The sequence below is a fragment of the Mercenaria mercenaria genome, chromosome 10 (assembly GCF_021730395.1).
Source record: "Mercenaria mercenaria strain notata chromosome 10, MADL_Memer_1, whole genome shotgun sequence".
Taxonomy (NCBI): domain Eukaryota; kingdom Metazoa; phylum Mollusca; class Bivalvia; order Venerida; family Veneridae; genus Mercenaria; species Mercenaria mercenaria.
In genome coordinates, this window is record NC_069370.1 from 48,628,994 (window position 1) to 48,646,922 (window position 17,929).

Here is a 17,929-nt window from a genome sequence, read left to right on the forward strand (position 1 = left end):
CATATCAATAAAAAAAGTTAAGAAGACTACAATGTACTTTTATAAGTTGGTGATAATTGTTGCAGGTCATGATCAAGAACTAACAGAAGTTCGAGCCCACCCTGCACAGAGTCTTGTTGTGACATCATCCAAGGACACGACCTTCAGATTGTGGGATTTCCGTGACCCAAATATGCCAGTCACTGTGTTCCAAGGTCATACTCAGTAAGTACATATTTTCCAAATACTACAAAAGTTGGTAAATTTGTAAAATTGAAATTGGTGTCAGGAAGTCATTCCTGGATAATGTTTCATGCTTATTTCTAAGGCTATATTTCTAGTAAAAGATGATTTATTACTTTGTTCTCAATTTCATTAATTTTGAAAGGATAAATTGAATAATAATATCAGTGTATGACATACACCAGACTTCCAATATAAAAAAAATAAGTTATTATATGACGCAAAGATGAAAAGAGCTCTTAAAGCAAAAATATTTCTGGTATGAATAAAAAAAAATTGAAGGAAATAAACCTTACTGTTATTTTCTTGCCATTACTTTGTTTTGCCACAAAAACATTTTAAAAGCTAGCATGCTTTACTTTCTTGAGGTTGTTTACTTTCTTACATTTTCCAATTGCTCACTGTATTTTGTATGATGTAAACAGGCCAGTGACAACGGCAGTGTTTGCAGGTCAGGAGAAGGTTGTCTCTGGTAGTGATGATAGAACAGTTAAAGTATGGGACCTGAAGAACATGAGGTCACCAATAGCAACCATCAGAACAGATTCCTCTGTAAACAGGTACTACCGGAATGTAAAAATTACATTTGAACCTCGGAGTAGAAATTATGCAGTTTTTCTAGTTGCATCAATACCTCCATGTATAGCCTTGGTCCTTTATTAGCCTGTTTTTTTTACTTACACAAAAGAAGTCCTTTAATACTTATTCAGACACATTAATTTTGTATTGTCATAGTTAAATATGTTGTACAAAAGAAACATTGTTCAAATGTGTTTTGTTTTTACACAATCTATAGATTTCTTCTTGTATTGAACAAGAAGCTGCAACAAGTCTGACAAATCTTGTACATTTTATAGAATTATGCCTCTTTTGATTCTTATTATGGTAGAAAATGCAAAACATTCAACTCACTTTAAAATTATTATACTGTTGTTTACAGTAAACAGAATCCTTTTGCATTTGTAGACTTTGTGTGTCTCAACAAAATATAATAGCCATACCCCACGACAACAGACATATAAGGTTGTTTGACATCAATGGAAACAGGATAGGAAGATTGCCCCGTAGTAACAGAACTGTAAGTATATGTTGTATAATGTTGTTTGATATCAGTGGTAACAAGATAGGAATATTGCCATGTGGTAACAGAACTTAAGCATATACTATATAAGGGTTGTTTGACATCATTGGTAACAGGATAGGAATGTTGCCTCATAGAAACAGATCTGAAAGTATGCACTATATAAGGTTGTTTGACATCATTGGTAACAGGATAGGAATGTTGCCTCATAGAAACAGATCTTAAAGTATGCGCTATATAAGGTTGTTTGACATCATTGGTAACAGGATAGGAATGTTGCCTCATAGAAACAGATCTTAAAGTATGCGCTATATAAGGTTGTTTGACATCAGTGGTAACAGGATAGGAATGTTGCCTCATAGAAAAAGAACTAAGTATACACTATATAAGGTTGTTTGACATCAATAATAATGGGATAGGAAGATTGCATTATAGTAACAGAACTGTAAGTATATTCTGTATTATAATACAATAAAGGTTGTTTGACATCAGTACTAGGAAGGATGAATGAAGGGAGATCACTGCTGTTAGACTAGACAATTTCTTGGCAGTGTTTATCCTGTTTCCTAGAACCAAGTAGATTCTTAAACTCTCCAAGAGTAGTAGTTGTAAATTCCTAAAAACAAAGTAAATTGTAATATGAAATAAGGCAATGCCTCAATCGGGAATAATTACAGTCCTGATCAGCTTGCCCAGAAATATGCGTTTGTATCAATTTAAAGATAGATTTAGGAATAAAAAAACAATACTGCCCATATTTGTACTGATGTGCAAGACGTTGCAGTTCGGACAAGTTATGTGGATGCTTATTACGCATAAGGAAAAGGCGTATTCTTCCAAAAAATTTGAAGTCAGACGCTCTGTGCACGTGCCGGAAGACCACATTTTTTAATTCGATAGTATATCTCATTCGGTATATATCGCATGTTGCCATAAAGGGATTGATCCTGAATTCGATAGGATCAATTCCCTATTATCTATGAAGAATTGATTGTAGTTATCCCTCAATTCTCATAGAAATAAAGCATTTATATACCTAGTTGTTTGTCGATTTGCATGAACTTATAAAATGTTTTTAGCTCACCTGTCACATAGTGACAAGGTGAGCTTTTGTGATCGCGCAGCGTCCGGCGTCCGTCGTCCGTGCGTCCGTGCGTGCGTGCGTGCGTAAACTTTTGCTTGTGACCACTCTAGAGGTCACATTTTTCATGGGATCTTTATGAAAGTTTGTCAGAATGTTCATCTTGATGATATCTAGGTCAAGTTCGAAACTGGGTCACGTGCCTTCAAAAACTAGGTCAGTAGGTCTAAAAATAGAAAAACCTTGTGACCTCTCTAGAGGCCATATATTGCACAAGATCTTCATGAAAGTTGGTCAGAATGTTCACCTTGATGATATCTAGGTCAAGTTCGAAACTGGGTCATGTGTCATCAAAAACTAGGTCAGTAGGTCTAAAAATAGAAAAACCTTGTGACCTCTCTAGAGGCCATATATTTCACAAGATCTTCATGAAAATTGGTCAGAACGTCCATATTGATGATATCTAGGTCAAGTTCGAAACTGGGTCACGTGTCATCAAAAACTAGGTCAGTAGGTCAAATAATAGAAAAACCTTGTGACCTCTCTAGAGGCCACATTTTTCATGGGATCTGTATGAAAGTTGGTCTGAATGTTCATCTTGATGATATCTAGGTCAAGTTCGAAACTAGGTCACGTGCCCTCAAAAACTAGGTCAGTAGGTCTAAAAATAGAAAAACCTTGTGACCTCTCTAGAGGCCATATATTTCATGAGATCTTCATGAAAATTGGTCAGAAGTTCACCTTGATGATATCTAGGTCAAGTTCGAAAGTGGGTCACGTGCCTTCAAAAACTAGGTCAGTAGGTAAATAATAGAAAAACCTTGTAACCTCTTTAGAGACCAAAATTTTCATGGGATCTATATGAAATTTGGGTCTGAATGTCATCTTGATGATATCTGGTCAATTTCGAAAGTGGGCCCACATGCCATCAAAAACTAGGTCAGTAGATCAAATAATAGAAAACCTTGTGACCTCTCTAAAGGCCATATTTTTCATGGGATCTGTATGAAAGTTGGTCTGAATGTTCATCTTGATGATATCTAGGTCAAGTTCGAAACAGGGTCATGTGCGGTCAAAAACTAGGTCAGTAGGTCTAAAAATAAAAAAAACCTTGTGACCTCTCTAGAGGCCATACTTATGAATGGATCTCCATAAAAAATTGGTCAGAATGTTCACCTTGATGATACCTAAGTCAAGTTTGAAACTGGGTCTGTGCCTTAAAAAACTAGGGTCAGTAGGTCAAATAATAAAAAAAACCTTGTGACCTCTCTAGAGGCCATACTTTTCATGGGATCTGTATGAAAGTTTGTCTGAATGTTCATCTTGATGATATCTAGATCAGTTTCAAAAACTGGGTCATGTGCGGTCAAAAACTAGGCCAGTAGGTAAAAAATAGAAAAACCTTGTGACCTCTCTAGGGGCCATATTTTTCATGAGATCTTCATGAAAATTAGTGAAAGTTCACCTTGATGATATCTAGGTTAAAATTCAAAACAGGGTCACGTACCTTTGAAAACTAGGTAAATAGGTCAAATAATAGAAAAACCTTGTGACCCTCTAGAGACCATATTTTTCAATGGATCTTCTTGAAAATTGGTCAGAATTTTATCTTGATAATATCTAGGTCAAGTTCAAAACTGGGTCACATGAGCTCAAAAACTAGGTCACTATGTCAAAGAGTAGAAAAAACGACGTCATACTCAAAACTGGGTCATGTGGGAAGAGGTGAGCGATTCAGGACCATCATGGTCCTCTTGTTATGTAAACTTGTTATACATTATAGGGTCATAGTAAGATGGTTTGTAGCGTTGCATGGGCTGAGGACAACACAGTCTGTAATCTAGTCTCCTGTGGATTTGATCGCAAAGTGCTTGGTTGGAACATTAATCTACAAGTCAAGGAATAGTTTATGATGAAAGAGGACAGGAACAGTGGTGTGTGTGAGGGGATGGTGGCACTATTATGTTAAACATTTATTGAATTCCTGACTGGACTGTGTTAAATTTTCTTTACTCAATATTGTGGACATATCTGGTTAACTATTGCCTGGTGTTGGTGGAGGGCAATACTTGACTGGTTTCTTTCACAACCGAGGAAAATAGTTCTTGACTGTTGCCATAGCTTTTCAGTAGAGATGCTGTGTTACATGACACAAAATGAAAAATGATGTACTCAACTGTTTAATATTAAGGGATATTTATAGAGCCACAAGGCAAAATGTGGACAATTGACTGGCTGCCTGTCTGTTCACCATGCATATAGTTGTAACTATTGACCAATAATATTAACTCCTGTAATAACTATTTTCTAGCTTTATGGGGAAGCGAAATGAAAAGGTTTGTGGTAGAGATTTTTGTATGGAAATGTGTTTATTATTACATAGTGAAATTTTTAATAGAATGGCATCTTTTTATGGTTTATACTGCATACTTTTTGCTTTGGTTGTATATTTTTTCTGTATTTAATTTTGTGCACATAGTTTTGTCTGGATAATGTCCTGTAAAAGAATAAAATTCCACATCATGCAGTGTTTGGTCATGTCAAATAAAGGTTATGATAAAATGATGTAACATCTTGATGACTGTAAAAGAAATGTTGTTTGCTGATAAAATATCATCTGATATTTTTATGGTTTATCAGAGGAACTTTATTTATGTTTGTGAAATTTAGTGTTGTAAAGAGTTCAAATCTAAATTAAACTGAAAATGTTTCCATAAGATATTGTTTTAGCTTGACTATTCAAAGAATAATGAGAGCTATTCTACTCACTTGGTATAGGTGTCACATCACACCTTGGATTTGCTTGAAAGTTCATATCTCAGTAACCATTGAAAGTATCATATTGAAATTTCATATAATAATACTTGATCGTCAAACCTACTTACAAAATCAAGTAAGATAACTCTTGATAGAATTTAATTTAAATGATGGCCCTTTTTCAACTTGGAAATATGGCTAAAGTTTTGTGTGTTAGTAATTGTCAAGCTTTTACATATATTTGGTTGAAACATCTCATCATGCAAAGTTTTTTGATAGAATTGCATCTTTTTATGGTTTCTAACTTACTTGGTTTCTAACCAAGTTAGAGAACTCTCGGTTGAATTTAATGTAGATTATGGCCCTTATTTGAATCTGAAGATTTTGATAAAGTTTTGCGTGCAAGTTGTTTTCATTGCAATAATAAAATCTTAATTTGTTATAAATCGCAAGAAATGACTCAGTTACACAAGTTTTGCAAAGTTATGACGTATGTATCACTTAAATGTTGAATAGTCAAGCGCACTATCTTATGGACAGCTCTTCTTTTGTGATATATCTCCTATTGAATTTTGTGGCATTGCCATGGCATTATGTACTTGTGCTTCTGATAATATTGTGCAATTATTAGTATCTTAGAGATTATTTAGATTTATTTCATGTTTGATCATGTCTGTAGGAATTGTTTTGTAAAGATTTCTTGTTTTCTTTTTAGCTCACCTGAGCACTTTGTGCTCAGGGTGAGCTGTTGTGATTGCTCACTGTCCGGCGTCCATCCGTCCGCCGTCCGTCCACACTTTCTTTTAAACAACATCTCCCCTAAACCACCAGGCCAATTTTGATGAAACTTCACAGGGATGTTCCTTGGATGGTCTTCTTTAAAAATTGTTCAAAGAATTGAATTCCATGCAGAACTCTGGTTGCCATGGCAACCGAAAGGAAAAACTTAAAAAATCTTCTTGTTTAAAACCACAGGTCCTAGGGCTTTGATATTTGGTTTTTAGCATCATCTAGCGGTCCTCTACAAAGAATTTTCAAATTGTCTCCCTAGGGTCAAATATGGCCCCGCCCCGGGGGTCACATGGTTTATATAGACTTGTATAGGGAAAATTTATTTTATTATCCCCCGCCGATGAAATCGGGAGGGGGGTATTGAAATGGCCTTGTCCGTCTGTCTGTGCATCCGTCCGTCCGCAGCCATTTCTCAGTAACTAGCAGGTAGAATTTCATGAAACTTGAAATAAACATGAACCAACATACAGCGATGATGCCCGTCAAGTTTTTTTTTTTGATTGGTCAATTTTCCTTAGAGTTATTGCCCTTTATTTACTGAAAAATGTCCGTCCGCAGCCATTTTTCAGTAACTAGCTGGTAGAATTTCATGAAATTTGAAATAAACATGAACCAACAAACTGTGATGATGCCAGTCAAGTTTTTTTTTTGATTGGTCCATTTCCCTTTGAGTTATTGCCCTTGATTTAATGAAAAATGCCCCAAAATGTCTGTCTGCAGCCATTTCTCAGTAACTATCAGATAGAATTTCATAACACTTGAAATAAACATGAACCAGCATACTGCGCTGATGCCCATCAGTTTTTTTGTTTTTTTTTGGATTCAGTTTCCCTTAGAGTTATTGCCCTTTAATTGTTAAAAAATCCAGATTTGTACATAAGAAACCAACCAATTGGTAAAATATCATTAAATTTCCATGAACATTTATTATAAACATGTGAAGTTTTGTAACCACACCTAGGTCCCCCCACCCCCGAAAAAAAAAAAAAAATTCCTTTTTATTTTTTTTTTCAAATCTATCATGAATATTTTATCAACATGCAAAGTTGTACCGTTGCCCCACTTAGTCATGCCCACAATCCCGATCATGCATCCTTTCCCCCCCCCCCCCCCCCCCCCGCCATTTTTTTTTTTTTTTTTCATTTTCAATTTTCCATCAATATTTATAATCAACATGTAAAGTTTTGTACCCTCACCTGGTCACCCCCACTGCCCCCCCCCCCACACACACACACTCCTCCCCCAAATAAAGCATTCATTTTCAGTTAAAATGATTTTGACTAATGAAATTATTTGCTTCTTAGTAACATCCTTAACTTTTTGCAGGATATATCTTTTTGCCATTCCTCACCGCAAGCCCTTTCGGAATTTGCTTGTTTATTTGGGTTTTACGGTGCACCAACAGAGTAACTTTGAAAATCTTCTTGTCCAAAACCACAGGGCCTAGGACTTTGATATTGGTATGTAGCATAATCTAGTGGTCCACTACCAAGTTTTTTCAAATTATCCCCCTAGGGTCAAATATGGACCAGTCCCGGGGGTCATACGGTTTACATAGACTTACATAGGGAAAAACTTGGAAGATCTTCTTGTCCAAAACCACAGGGCCTAGGGCTTCGATATTTAATATTTATTATACCTCACATAAATGTCCAATGCAAATTTCCCATTAGCTTAACTTGAATAATATATCATATTCCCCAGTGATTTTATATCACATGCGCAAAATCGTTATTTTCAATTTCTGCGCAGGTGATATGATCCATCATTTCATATCACATGGGCAACAGCGTTATTTTGTTTTTCTGCACATGTGATATTATTTTTTCATATCACCCGTTGAGAGATTGATTTCAGACGAGGCGCTTATATAATTATACGTTAGGATTAAATTACCCTTTTCTGGTACTCTTGCATGAGCGAACACGGCTGAATTTTCTTTTTTATGCTACGTGCAAAATATTTCGAAAACAATTTTTCATCAAATATTGAATCGAAACTACCAAAATAAGTTTGGAAATGATCTAACTAAGAAAATGAGTGATCACACTTATATGTTTCATTTAGAAAAAAGAGAGTTATCGCCGTTTTTCGAATGCTACTGATTGACGCAATGTTGAAATATTAGAATAAATATAGGGGTCAGCGATACGTAAACGTCTCGACTAAATCTATCAAAAAAGTCTTATTACACAGCAAAGTCGCCACAAATTATGAGTGCTAACAAGTAAAGACTCTTTAATTCTGTCTTCATTATTTGGTTAGTAATTACTTTTTAATGTTAAATAAATTATTATGTTGATTTTCCAGCAAATGCTATGACCATTATAAGCTTTCGGTATAATAAAATAAATATTGCATTCCTGAGAGGGTGATATGAAAAATGTTCACCCCTCGAAATATGAATATAGACCTCGGCTGGCGCCTCGGTCAATATTCATATATCTCGTGGTGAACATTTTTCATATCACCCTCTCAGGAATGCAATATTTATGTAATATCACATCATCTAATGGTCCTCTACGAAATATGTTCAAATTATCCCCCTAGGGTTAAATATGGCCCCGCCCTGGGGGGTCACATGGTTTATATAGACTTATATAGGAAAAAACTTTGAAAATCTTCTTGTCCAAAACCACAGGGCCTAGGGTTTTGATATTTGGTATGTAGCATCATCTAGTAGTTCTCTACCAAGTTTGTTCAAATTGTCTCCCTAGGGTCAAATATGGCCCTGCCCCGGGGATCACATGGTTTATATAGACTTATAGGGAAAATTTATTTTATTTATTTGGAGTTTACGGTGCACCAACACAGTACTTTTGAAAATCTTCTTGTCCAAAACCACTTGATGTTTGGTATGTTGCTTTCAAGTGGTCCTCTACCAAGATTGTTCAAATTATCCCCCTGGGATCAAATATGACCCCGCCGTGGGGGGGGGGGGTGTACACATGGTTTAAATAGACTTGTACAGGGAAAAATTTATAAAAAATTCTTGTCTTAAACCATAAGGCCCAGAGCTTAGATATTTAGTATGTGTTATGCTGTAGTGGTTCTCTACCAAAAGATTGTTCAAATCATGACCCTGGAGCCAGTGTAGGCCACTCCGGGGTGGTCACTTGTTTTACATAGACAGTTTTAGAAGTAGTGGCAAAGAAATTTGGACCATAAGCAAAATATTTGATACAGATTTCAAGATCCATCTTGAATTGTCTTAATCATGATATACTGAACTACTTTCTTGTTTTTGAAGGTACAGCATAGAAATTTGGACCACATTTATAACTTTTGATACCGATTTCAATACTCATCTTTAATATTCTTAACCCTGAACTTCTGACCTACTTTCTTGTTTTTTAAGCTACAGCAAAGAAATTTGGACCACCAGTTTAATTTTTAAACAGATTTCAGCAGTTATCTTGAATAATCTTTACCATGACCTACTCACCTAGTTTTTGTTAGTGAAGCTTAAGCAAAGAAATTTGTTTAAGCAAGCAGCTAAACTCATGTGAGCGATATAGGGCCATCATGGTCCTCTTGTTTAGATATTGTGTTTTACTTGGTCAAAAAATATAAAATTTTGTTATTTTGTTTTGTATCTAGTATTTCATAAAAGTGTCCACAAAACAAGCCAGATCTTGAAAAATTCCTTACAGTTATGCAGCTCTCTTGTACCTTGTAACCTTTGTCCTGAAAGACAGTGGAGAGGGAGTATAAGGCAAGTGTAGGTAAATTATTTTCACCAGTTGAGCTGCTCAGACTGTGGTTTTGATTGAATTAATTTTTAGCTATACCAAAGAAAGTTCTAAATGTAAACACATTTTATGTATAAAATGAACTAGATATCGGTTGCAGTAGATATGGGTTGCCAACAGTGCCAGATGTTGAATCATTTTTCTTTAGTCTGATTTGTATTTTTAAAATGTCTTTAATATTTTCTTAAATTTATTTTTGAATAAGTGTCAGATTGTTTATTTTTTCTACTTTCATGGACTAGTGATTGACATGTTTAATTTAAGATAGATTGCAATATTTTGTGTGCGTTTACAGTTCATTAAAAAATGTAGAGTTTCATTAAAAAACTGAACAGTTTGTCTTTTTATTCTTTTTAACAAGTGTAACAACATAAATACTGGCACACAATTTATTTTTTTCTGGTGCTAAAATTGTTTGTGCCAGTGTATGTTTGTTTATTTTGACATGTTTACATACAATTATGAACTGCCATTGTTTGTTTGTATTGTAGATCGAGCCTTAATTCGGCCAACTTCTTTACTAAAAAAATGTCAGAGGCTTTTCTGTAAGGTAACGGAACGTAACATAACATATCTTTTATTACTTTTAAGCATATTACAATGCATTGACATACACATAGCATATTCAACATTTTTGGCATAATTATGTAAAATTGAATTACTCAGCAACAGTAGATACTAATATGAATGAACAGTTCAATACAAAGAGAATGTTAACCATGTTAGACAATGCATAATTTTAGATGAAAATTGTCAGTTGATTCCAGACGAATGTCTGTGTTATCCTTGGTATTTGTGTGTATGTACAATTACTCATGCTTGTATATTTATTTGAAATGATAAATTACGTGATTGGCAAAGGTGCCAGTTTTTTTTAGCTCACCTGTCACAAAGTAACAAGGTGAGCTTTTGTGATCGCGCAGCATCCGTCGTCCGTCGTCCGCCCGTCTGTGCGTGCGTCCGTGCGTAAACTTTTGCTTGTGACCACTCTAGAGGTCACATTTTTCATGGGATCTTTATGAAAATTGGTCATAATGTTCAACTTGATGATATCTAGGTCAAGTTTGAAACTGGGTCACGTGCGTTCAAAAACTAGGTCAGTAAGTCTAAAAATAGAAAAACCTTGTGACCTCTCTAGAGGCCATATATTTCAAAGATCTTCATGAAAATTGGTCAGAATGTTCACCTTGATGATATCTAGGTCAAGTTCGAAACTGGGTAACGTGCCATCAAAAACTTGGTCAGTAGGTCAAATAATAGAAAAACCTTGTGACCACTCTAGAGGTCACATTTTTCATGGGGTCTTTATGAAAATTGGTCAAAATGTTCACCTTGATGATATCTAGGTCAGGTTTGAAACTGGGTCACGTGCGATCAAAAACTAGGTCAGTAGGTCTAAAAATAGAAAAATCTTGTGACCTCTCTAGAGGCCATATATTTCACAAGATCTTCATGAAAATTGGTCAGAATGTTCACCTTGATGATATCTAGGTCAAGTTTGAAACTGGGTCACGTGCCATCAAAAACTAGGTCAGTAGGTCAAATAATAGAAAAACCTTGTGACCACTTTAGAGGTCGCATTTTTCATGGGGTCTTTATGAAAATTGGTCAGAATGTTCACCTTGATGATATCTAGGTAAAGTTTGAAACTAGGTCACGTGCGGTCAAAAACTAGGTCAGTAGGTCTAAAAATAGTAAAACATTGTGACCTCTCTAGAGGCTATATATTTCAAAGATCTTCATGAAAATTGGTCAGAATGTTCACTTTGATGATATCTAGATCAAGTTCGAAATTGGGTCACGTGCCATCAAAAACTAGGTCAGTAGGTCAAATAATAGAAAAACCTTGTGACCTCTCTAAAGGCCATATTTTTCATGGGATCTGTATGAAAGTTGGTCTGAATGTTCATCTTGATGATATCTAGGTCAAGTTCGAAAGTGGGTCACGTGCGGTCAAAAACTAGGTCAGTAGGTCTAAAAATAGAAAAACCTTGTGACCTCTTTAGAGGCCATACTTTTGAATGGATCTTCATAAAAATTGGTCAGAATGTTCATCATGATGATATCTAGGTCAAGTTCGAAACTGGGTCACGTGCCATCAAAAAGTAGGTCAGTGGGTCAAATAATGAAAAAACCTTGTGACCTCTCTAGAGGCCATATTTTTCATGGGATGTGTATGAAAGTTGGTCTGACTGTTCATCTTGATGATATATAGGTCAAGTTTGAAACTGGGTCAGCTGCCATCAAAAACTAGGTCAGTAGGTCAAATAATGAAAAAACCTTGTGACCTCTCTAGAGGCCATATTTTTCATGGGATGTGTATGAAAGTTGGTCTGACTGTTCATCTTGATGATATATAGGTCAAGTTTGAAACTGGGTCAGCTGCCATCAAAAACTAGGTCAGTAGGTCTAAAATTAGAAAAATCTTTTGACGTCTCTAGAGGCCATATTTTTCAATATAGATCTTCATGAAAATTGGTCTGAATGTTCACCTTTATGGTATCTAGGTCAGTTTCGAAAGTGGGTCACATGCGGTCAAAAACTAGGCCAGTAGGTATAAAAATAGAAAAACCTTGTGACCTCTCTAGAGGCCATATTTTTCATGAGATCTTCATGAAAATTAGTGAGAATGTTCACCTTGATGATTTCTAGATCAAGTTCAAAACAGGGTCACGTACCTTTGAAAACTAGGTCAATAGGTCAAATAATAGAAAAACCTTGTGACCTCTCTAGAGGCCATATTTTTCAATGGATCTTCATGAAAATTGGTCAGAATTTTTATCTTGATGATATCTAGGTCAAATTCAAAACTGGGTCACATGAGCTCAAAAACTAGGTCACTATGTCAAATAATAGAAAAAAACGACGTCATACTCAAAACTGGGTCATGTGGGAACAGGTGAGCGATTCAGGACCATCATGGTCCTCTTGTTTTTAATGTGGTCACATAAAAAATCCTGTAATTATTTGTGGACAGTACAACTTCAGTTTCAATGAAAAAGTATCTGTCCTTTATCTAAAAAGTTAGTAACCACTTTAGATCTCTGATCATTGCCATATTCATTTTTGTATACTCTAGGTAATGTATTTTATTTATAACTTTGGAAAATATTAGAAAGTCTCAGCTCATTATATAGGGTCTAGTCAGATCAGTTACTCTGTGCTATTTATAAATCTTTCATCCTATCTGCCTCAGCAGCTGTTGTTTATTGCTTAATATTGCAGAAAAATCATCCGTACAGAATTCATATTTATTATGTGGCTGTTTTTAGGCAAAATTGAGAATAATGCTTGCTTGAATTTATACTTCTATAATTGTAGTTCTGACCAAAGTGATTATCCTATAATAGACATTTGCAAAATCTAAGACAATATTTACAAGTCTTAGTTATCTTTGTTTAAGTTGGTTTATCTGAAACAACCCGAGATATAAATAACTGCTGTGAACTTGTTTGTAAGTAGAACCAGTATGTCTGCTTACTTCACATCCTACAAGTTTACAACATTTTATTTGTCAACAGAATGATGTCACATTCTGACTAAATGTATTCCATATTGGGTAATTGATGAAACAAAATTTCCAGTGCATGTGACCATTGCTGAAAAACTTAAGAAAATGAATGTTGGTGACCAGGTACAAGGTTCATTTTTTTGCTCTCACTTGATAAAGGTTTCCTTGACGGTCTACTCCGTATCTATCACCAACAAACCATGTTACTAAATAGTAATATAATTATATACTATTTTCTGACCTTTGAAAGCAGAGCTAGGTACCATCTTTATTCTGAACAATGTTGTAACATTGTCTTACTGGTTAGTTTTTGGTATTGATCCAGCAAACATAATGCAGAAATGTTTAAATAAAAATGTATGAAATACTTTCTCTAGTTTCTTTTAGTTACTTTTATCAACTCACCTGAACTATGTCCATGGTGAGCTATTAGTATACTAGGTCGGTAATCTGGATTCATCTTCTTGTCTCAACATTTTTACTGAAACTTCTCCTCCATAGCCATTTGATTGAAGTTGACAAAACTTCGTTTGGATATTTCTTGGATGGTCCTCTCTACCAAAGTTGTTCAAGCATTCCATTCCATGCAGAATTCTGGTTGCCATGGCAATCAAAAAGTGAAGATTTCAAAAAGATTTGGTATGTATTGGCATTGCTCAGTGATCTACCAAATTAATTCAAATCATGCCCACTGGGGGTCAAAATTGGCCCAACCACAGAGTTCACTTGTCTAACATAGCCTCTATTTATTAAAAACTTTAAAAAAAATTCGTCTAATACCCAAAGACCTAAAACTTAGATATTTTTCATGTAGCATTATGTAGTGGTCCTTTAATATAGTTTGTTCCTCAAGGCTGAGAGCTTAGATATTAGGTATGAAGCAATGTCTAGTGGTCCTATGCAAAGTTTATTCAAATCATGCTCCTTGGTTCAAACTTGGCCATGCCAGGAGGTTCACTATTTTTTACGTCTGTATATAACTTCAAAAATCTTTTTGTCTAAAACCTGAAGGCCAAAAGCCTAGATATTTGGCATGTAGCAGTGTGTAGTGGTCCTTTACCAAGGTTGTTCAAGTCATGCCACTGGGGTCAAAACTAGTTCAATGTTGGCAGACCAGAGCGTGCTCATGGTGAGCTTTTAGGATTGTTGGATGTCCTTTGTCTGTCCATAGTTGTCCACAATTTCTTTAAGGAACAGCTTCTAAACCACTATTTCAAGTTCAACCAAACTTCACTGGATTGTTGTAAGTGGTCCCCATTCAGATTCATTCAAATTACGGTCACCCATGCAGAATATTGTTGCTGGCAACCGAAAGGAAAAAATTTCAAAAATCTTCTCCTCAGAAATTACTGGCCGCATTTTGATACAGTTTCATAGAAATAAAATATTCCTTTAGTGACCCTCTTCCAATTTTCTTCAAATCATTCTTTTCTGTTAAAGGGGGCAGGAATAGTGTTCCCTATGTGGCTATATCAAAAACTGAAAATCTTTGAAACTGCTAGTCTGAGTTCAAAATAATTTTTCAGTAATGCTCCTCAACTTAATCCGTTTATATCATTCTATTTTATTTAAAAGCATGACCTCCAGGAGGTTGGGTTAATTTTCCTTATATAGTTTATTGAAAAGTTTGAAAAACTCCTCTAAAACTGCAGGCTAGATTGTAAAATAATTTCACAGCAATATTCCTTTAGTGACCCTCTGTCAAATTCCTTTAGGTCATTTTGTTTGATAGAAAAACATGGCCACCAGGGGGTGGGGCTAGTATTGCTTTTAGTGTGACATTGACTGACCAAAGTCCTTCAAGCTCCAGCCCACATTACCCTCCACCCCACCTAAACAAGAACTTTTTTTTACTTTTATTTCCTTGATATTGTCTCTTAGTATGACATCATCATACCCGTCCTGACAAAACACCTCATATAAAATGATATTGTCTCTTAGTACGACATCATCATACCCGTCCTGACATTACACACCTCATATAAAATGATATTGTCTCTTAGTACGACATCATCATACCCGTCCTGACAATACACACCTCATATAAAATGATATTGTCTGTTAGTACGACATCATCATACCCGTCCTGACATTACACACCTCATATAAAATGATATTGTCTCTTAGTACGACGTCATCATACCCGTCCTGACATTACACACCTCATATAAAATGATATTGTCTCTTAGTGTGACGTCATCATACCCGTCCTGACAATACACACCTCATATAAAATGATATTGTCTCTTAGTGTGACGTCATCATACCCGTCCTGACAATACACACCTCATATAAAATGATATTGTCCCTTAGTATCCTATGTCATCACTACCCCTCTTTCCCACCCAACTCTATAACAAACACACAATATTTTGTCTCTTGTGTCTATTTAATCTCAAAATAATTTCAGATATTTTTCTGGTCATCCTCTACCACTCTACCAAAACTGTTCAAGCAAGCGTTGGAACTCAGGCAAGTGATCTTAGGCCATCAGGGCCCTCTTGTTTAGATTTTGTGTTTTCATTCTAAACAAAAGTTTTCAGTGCTAAACATGAAAAACAGTCAGTCTTCTTTTCTTCATTGACCTTAATTTTTTTTTTCCAAAAAAAACTTTAACTCATTTAATCTTAATGTCTTTTTAGTCCCCTACTGGTGAAACACTGGAGGGGACTATAGGAATGCCCTCCGTCCGTCTGTCCTTCCGCAAATCTGGATTCTGCAATTACTCAAAAAGTATTCCAGCTATCTTCATAAAACTTGGTATGTGAAATGTGAATAGAGGGCAATATGTAGATTATGCACGTACATGTATTATGCCTGTAGGTCAAAGGTCAAGGTCACTATTGAAGGTCAAGTAAAAAAAAATTCCGCTCCATAATTTTTTTATGCATGAATGGATTATCTTAGTGCTATACACAAACATTCCCCATAATGAGACGATATGTCAACGCATGATCTAGGCTTGTCAGTTAAAGGTCAAGGTCACTGTTAAAGGTCAAGTAAAATTTGTTTCTGCTCCATAACTTTTAATTGCATTGAAGGTTTACTTTTACTACTACACTGAAATGTTCCCCATGATTAGACTATTTGTCGGGCACATGACCCATGGTTGTCAGTCAAGATCACTATTGAAGGTCAAGTAAAAATTGTTTCAGAGGGATAAACTCTAACCAGGTTTTCCATTGGTAGGGGACTTCAGTATTGCCACTGCAATACTCGGTCACTTCTTTTTAATTTCGACAATAAACACTAAAAACATCGATTTGCAGTGAATCTTAATCATCGGTTCCTATCTTATTTGATTTCGCTGGAGATGTTCTATGATGTTGATATATTACTTTATTATTACTCCCATCCAGACCCTGTCTCAATCATGTCTAATGTGTGTGGAAAAACACAATATTGTCAGACATCTGATATTACTTAAAATGATTTGTTGCCATATCTGAAAACAAAAAAGGAGAGTTAATTGGCATATAATTGGTTAGGAGACCACATCAAGTCTTTTTTTGATTTTTTTGGAGAAGCAAGATGCTTAATGAACTATAAAATATTTTAAGTATTTATTACTGGTTTCATCCCATGTGGTTCTAGAATGATTTGTGTATGAAATGAAATGTAACCACTGTCATAGCCTTGCATGATTGCAAGAGGCAACCGATAGGGTCTTAATACTTGATTTTGCTGTATCTCTGTGATTCCAGCAGGTATAAAAGTTTTTGTTTCCTTGCCTCATATTTTTATAAGCCCAAAATGGGACATGTTAAGTGTTTCCAGCAGGTGAGGCAGGCTGAAAATATCAGTGTCTGCTCTATAACTGGTGAACTTCATAATATTATCAGAACTGAATTATACTTATACAAAAAGTGCATCTCTATAAAATCTAGGCTAAGTTTAATAACCAGTCTGTTTGGACTAGTATCTCCAAAGTAATGGCCCTTGAATTGGTCAAATTTGACAGTGTCTGCTCGGTAAACAGAGTATTTTTTTCTTTGATGTCAACCATACTTATATAGAAGATGTATTACCATAAAATTTAGGCCAACTTCAATAACTAGCCAGTTCTAACCAGTATTTCCAGATTATATTCTTTATTCTTATGGCCCCTGAATTTGTCAAAAATGACTGTCTGCTTGATAGGTAGAGTAATTTTTCCCAGAATTAACTTATATAGAATGTGTATCTCTATAAAATCTAGGTCAAGTTTGATAACTTCAGATCAGTATCTCCAGAGTTATGGCCCTTGAATCTGCCAAAATTTACGTTTATTGCTTGATAACTAAACTAATTTCTCTTAGGTATCTGCCTAACTTTTACAGAGCATAAAATTATGTTACTATAACATCCAGGTGAAGTTCTATAAGCAGTTACTTTTTATTTCTTCACACCTTTAACCAAGAAACTTTTCTGAAAATATTTCTTTTAAAATCTGTTTTTCTGATTCACATCATCACCAGTCTCATGACACAAAGTCAATAACTCTGGAACCAATATTTCATGAATTATGCCCCCTTTTAGTTAGAACTTTGAGTAGTTTTGATGTACTTTCATTTTATCTCGGTTATTTCTATATGGATTTACTACAAACTTTAATAATTGTTCCTCATTATCACTCACATCACAAGACAAAAAGGTGATGAATCTCCCCACAGTATTTCATGAATTATGCCCCTTTTATAATTAGAATTTCAGAATTATACCAAACTTGGTCTGTAGCATTCTGGCTTAGACCA

The 17,929-nt window shown here is 35.3% G+C and overlaps 1 protein-coding gene across 1 annotated transcript in view; it reads left to right on the plus strand.

Annotated features, from left to right (window-relative positions):
• The window catches only part of LOC123561643 (WD repeat-containing protein 37-like), a 48,021-nt gene extending 42,589 nt beyond the window's left edge, over window positions 1-5,432 (plus strand). Inside the window, exons 9-12 of the mRNA XM_045354149.2 lie at window positions 66-204; window positions 648-782; window positions 1,189-1,300; window positions 4,168-5,432. Of these exons, the coding sequence (XP_045210084.1) occupies window positions 66-204; window positions 648-782; window positions 1,189-1,300; window positions 4,168-4,290 (509 nt within the window). The 3' untranslated portion in view covers window positions 4,291-5,432. The remainder of the gene's footprint in view (window positions 1-65; window positions 205-647; window positions 783-1,188; window positions 1,301-4,167) is intronic.
• Window positions 5,433-17,929: the final 12,497 nt, after the last annotated feature.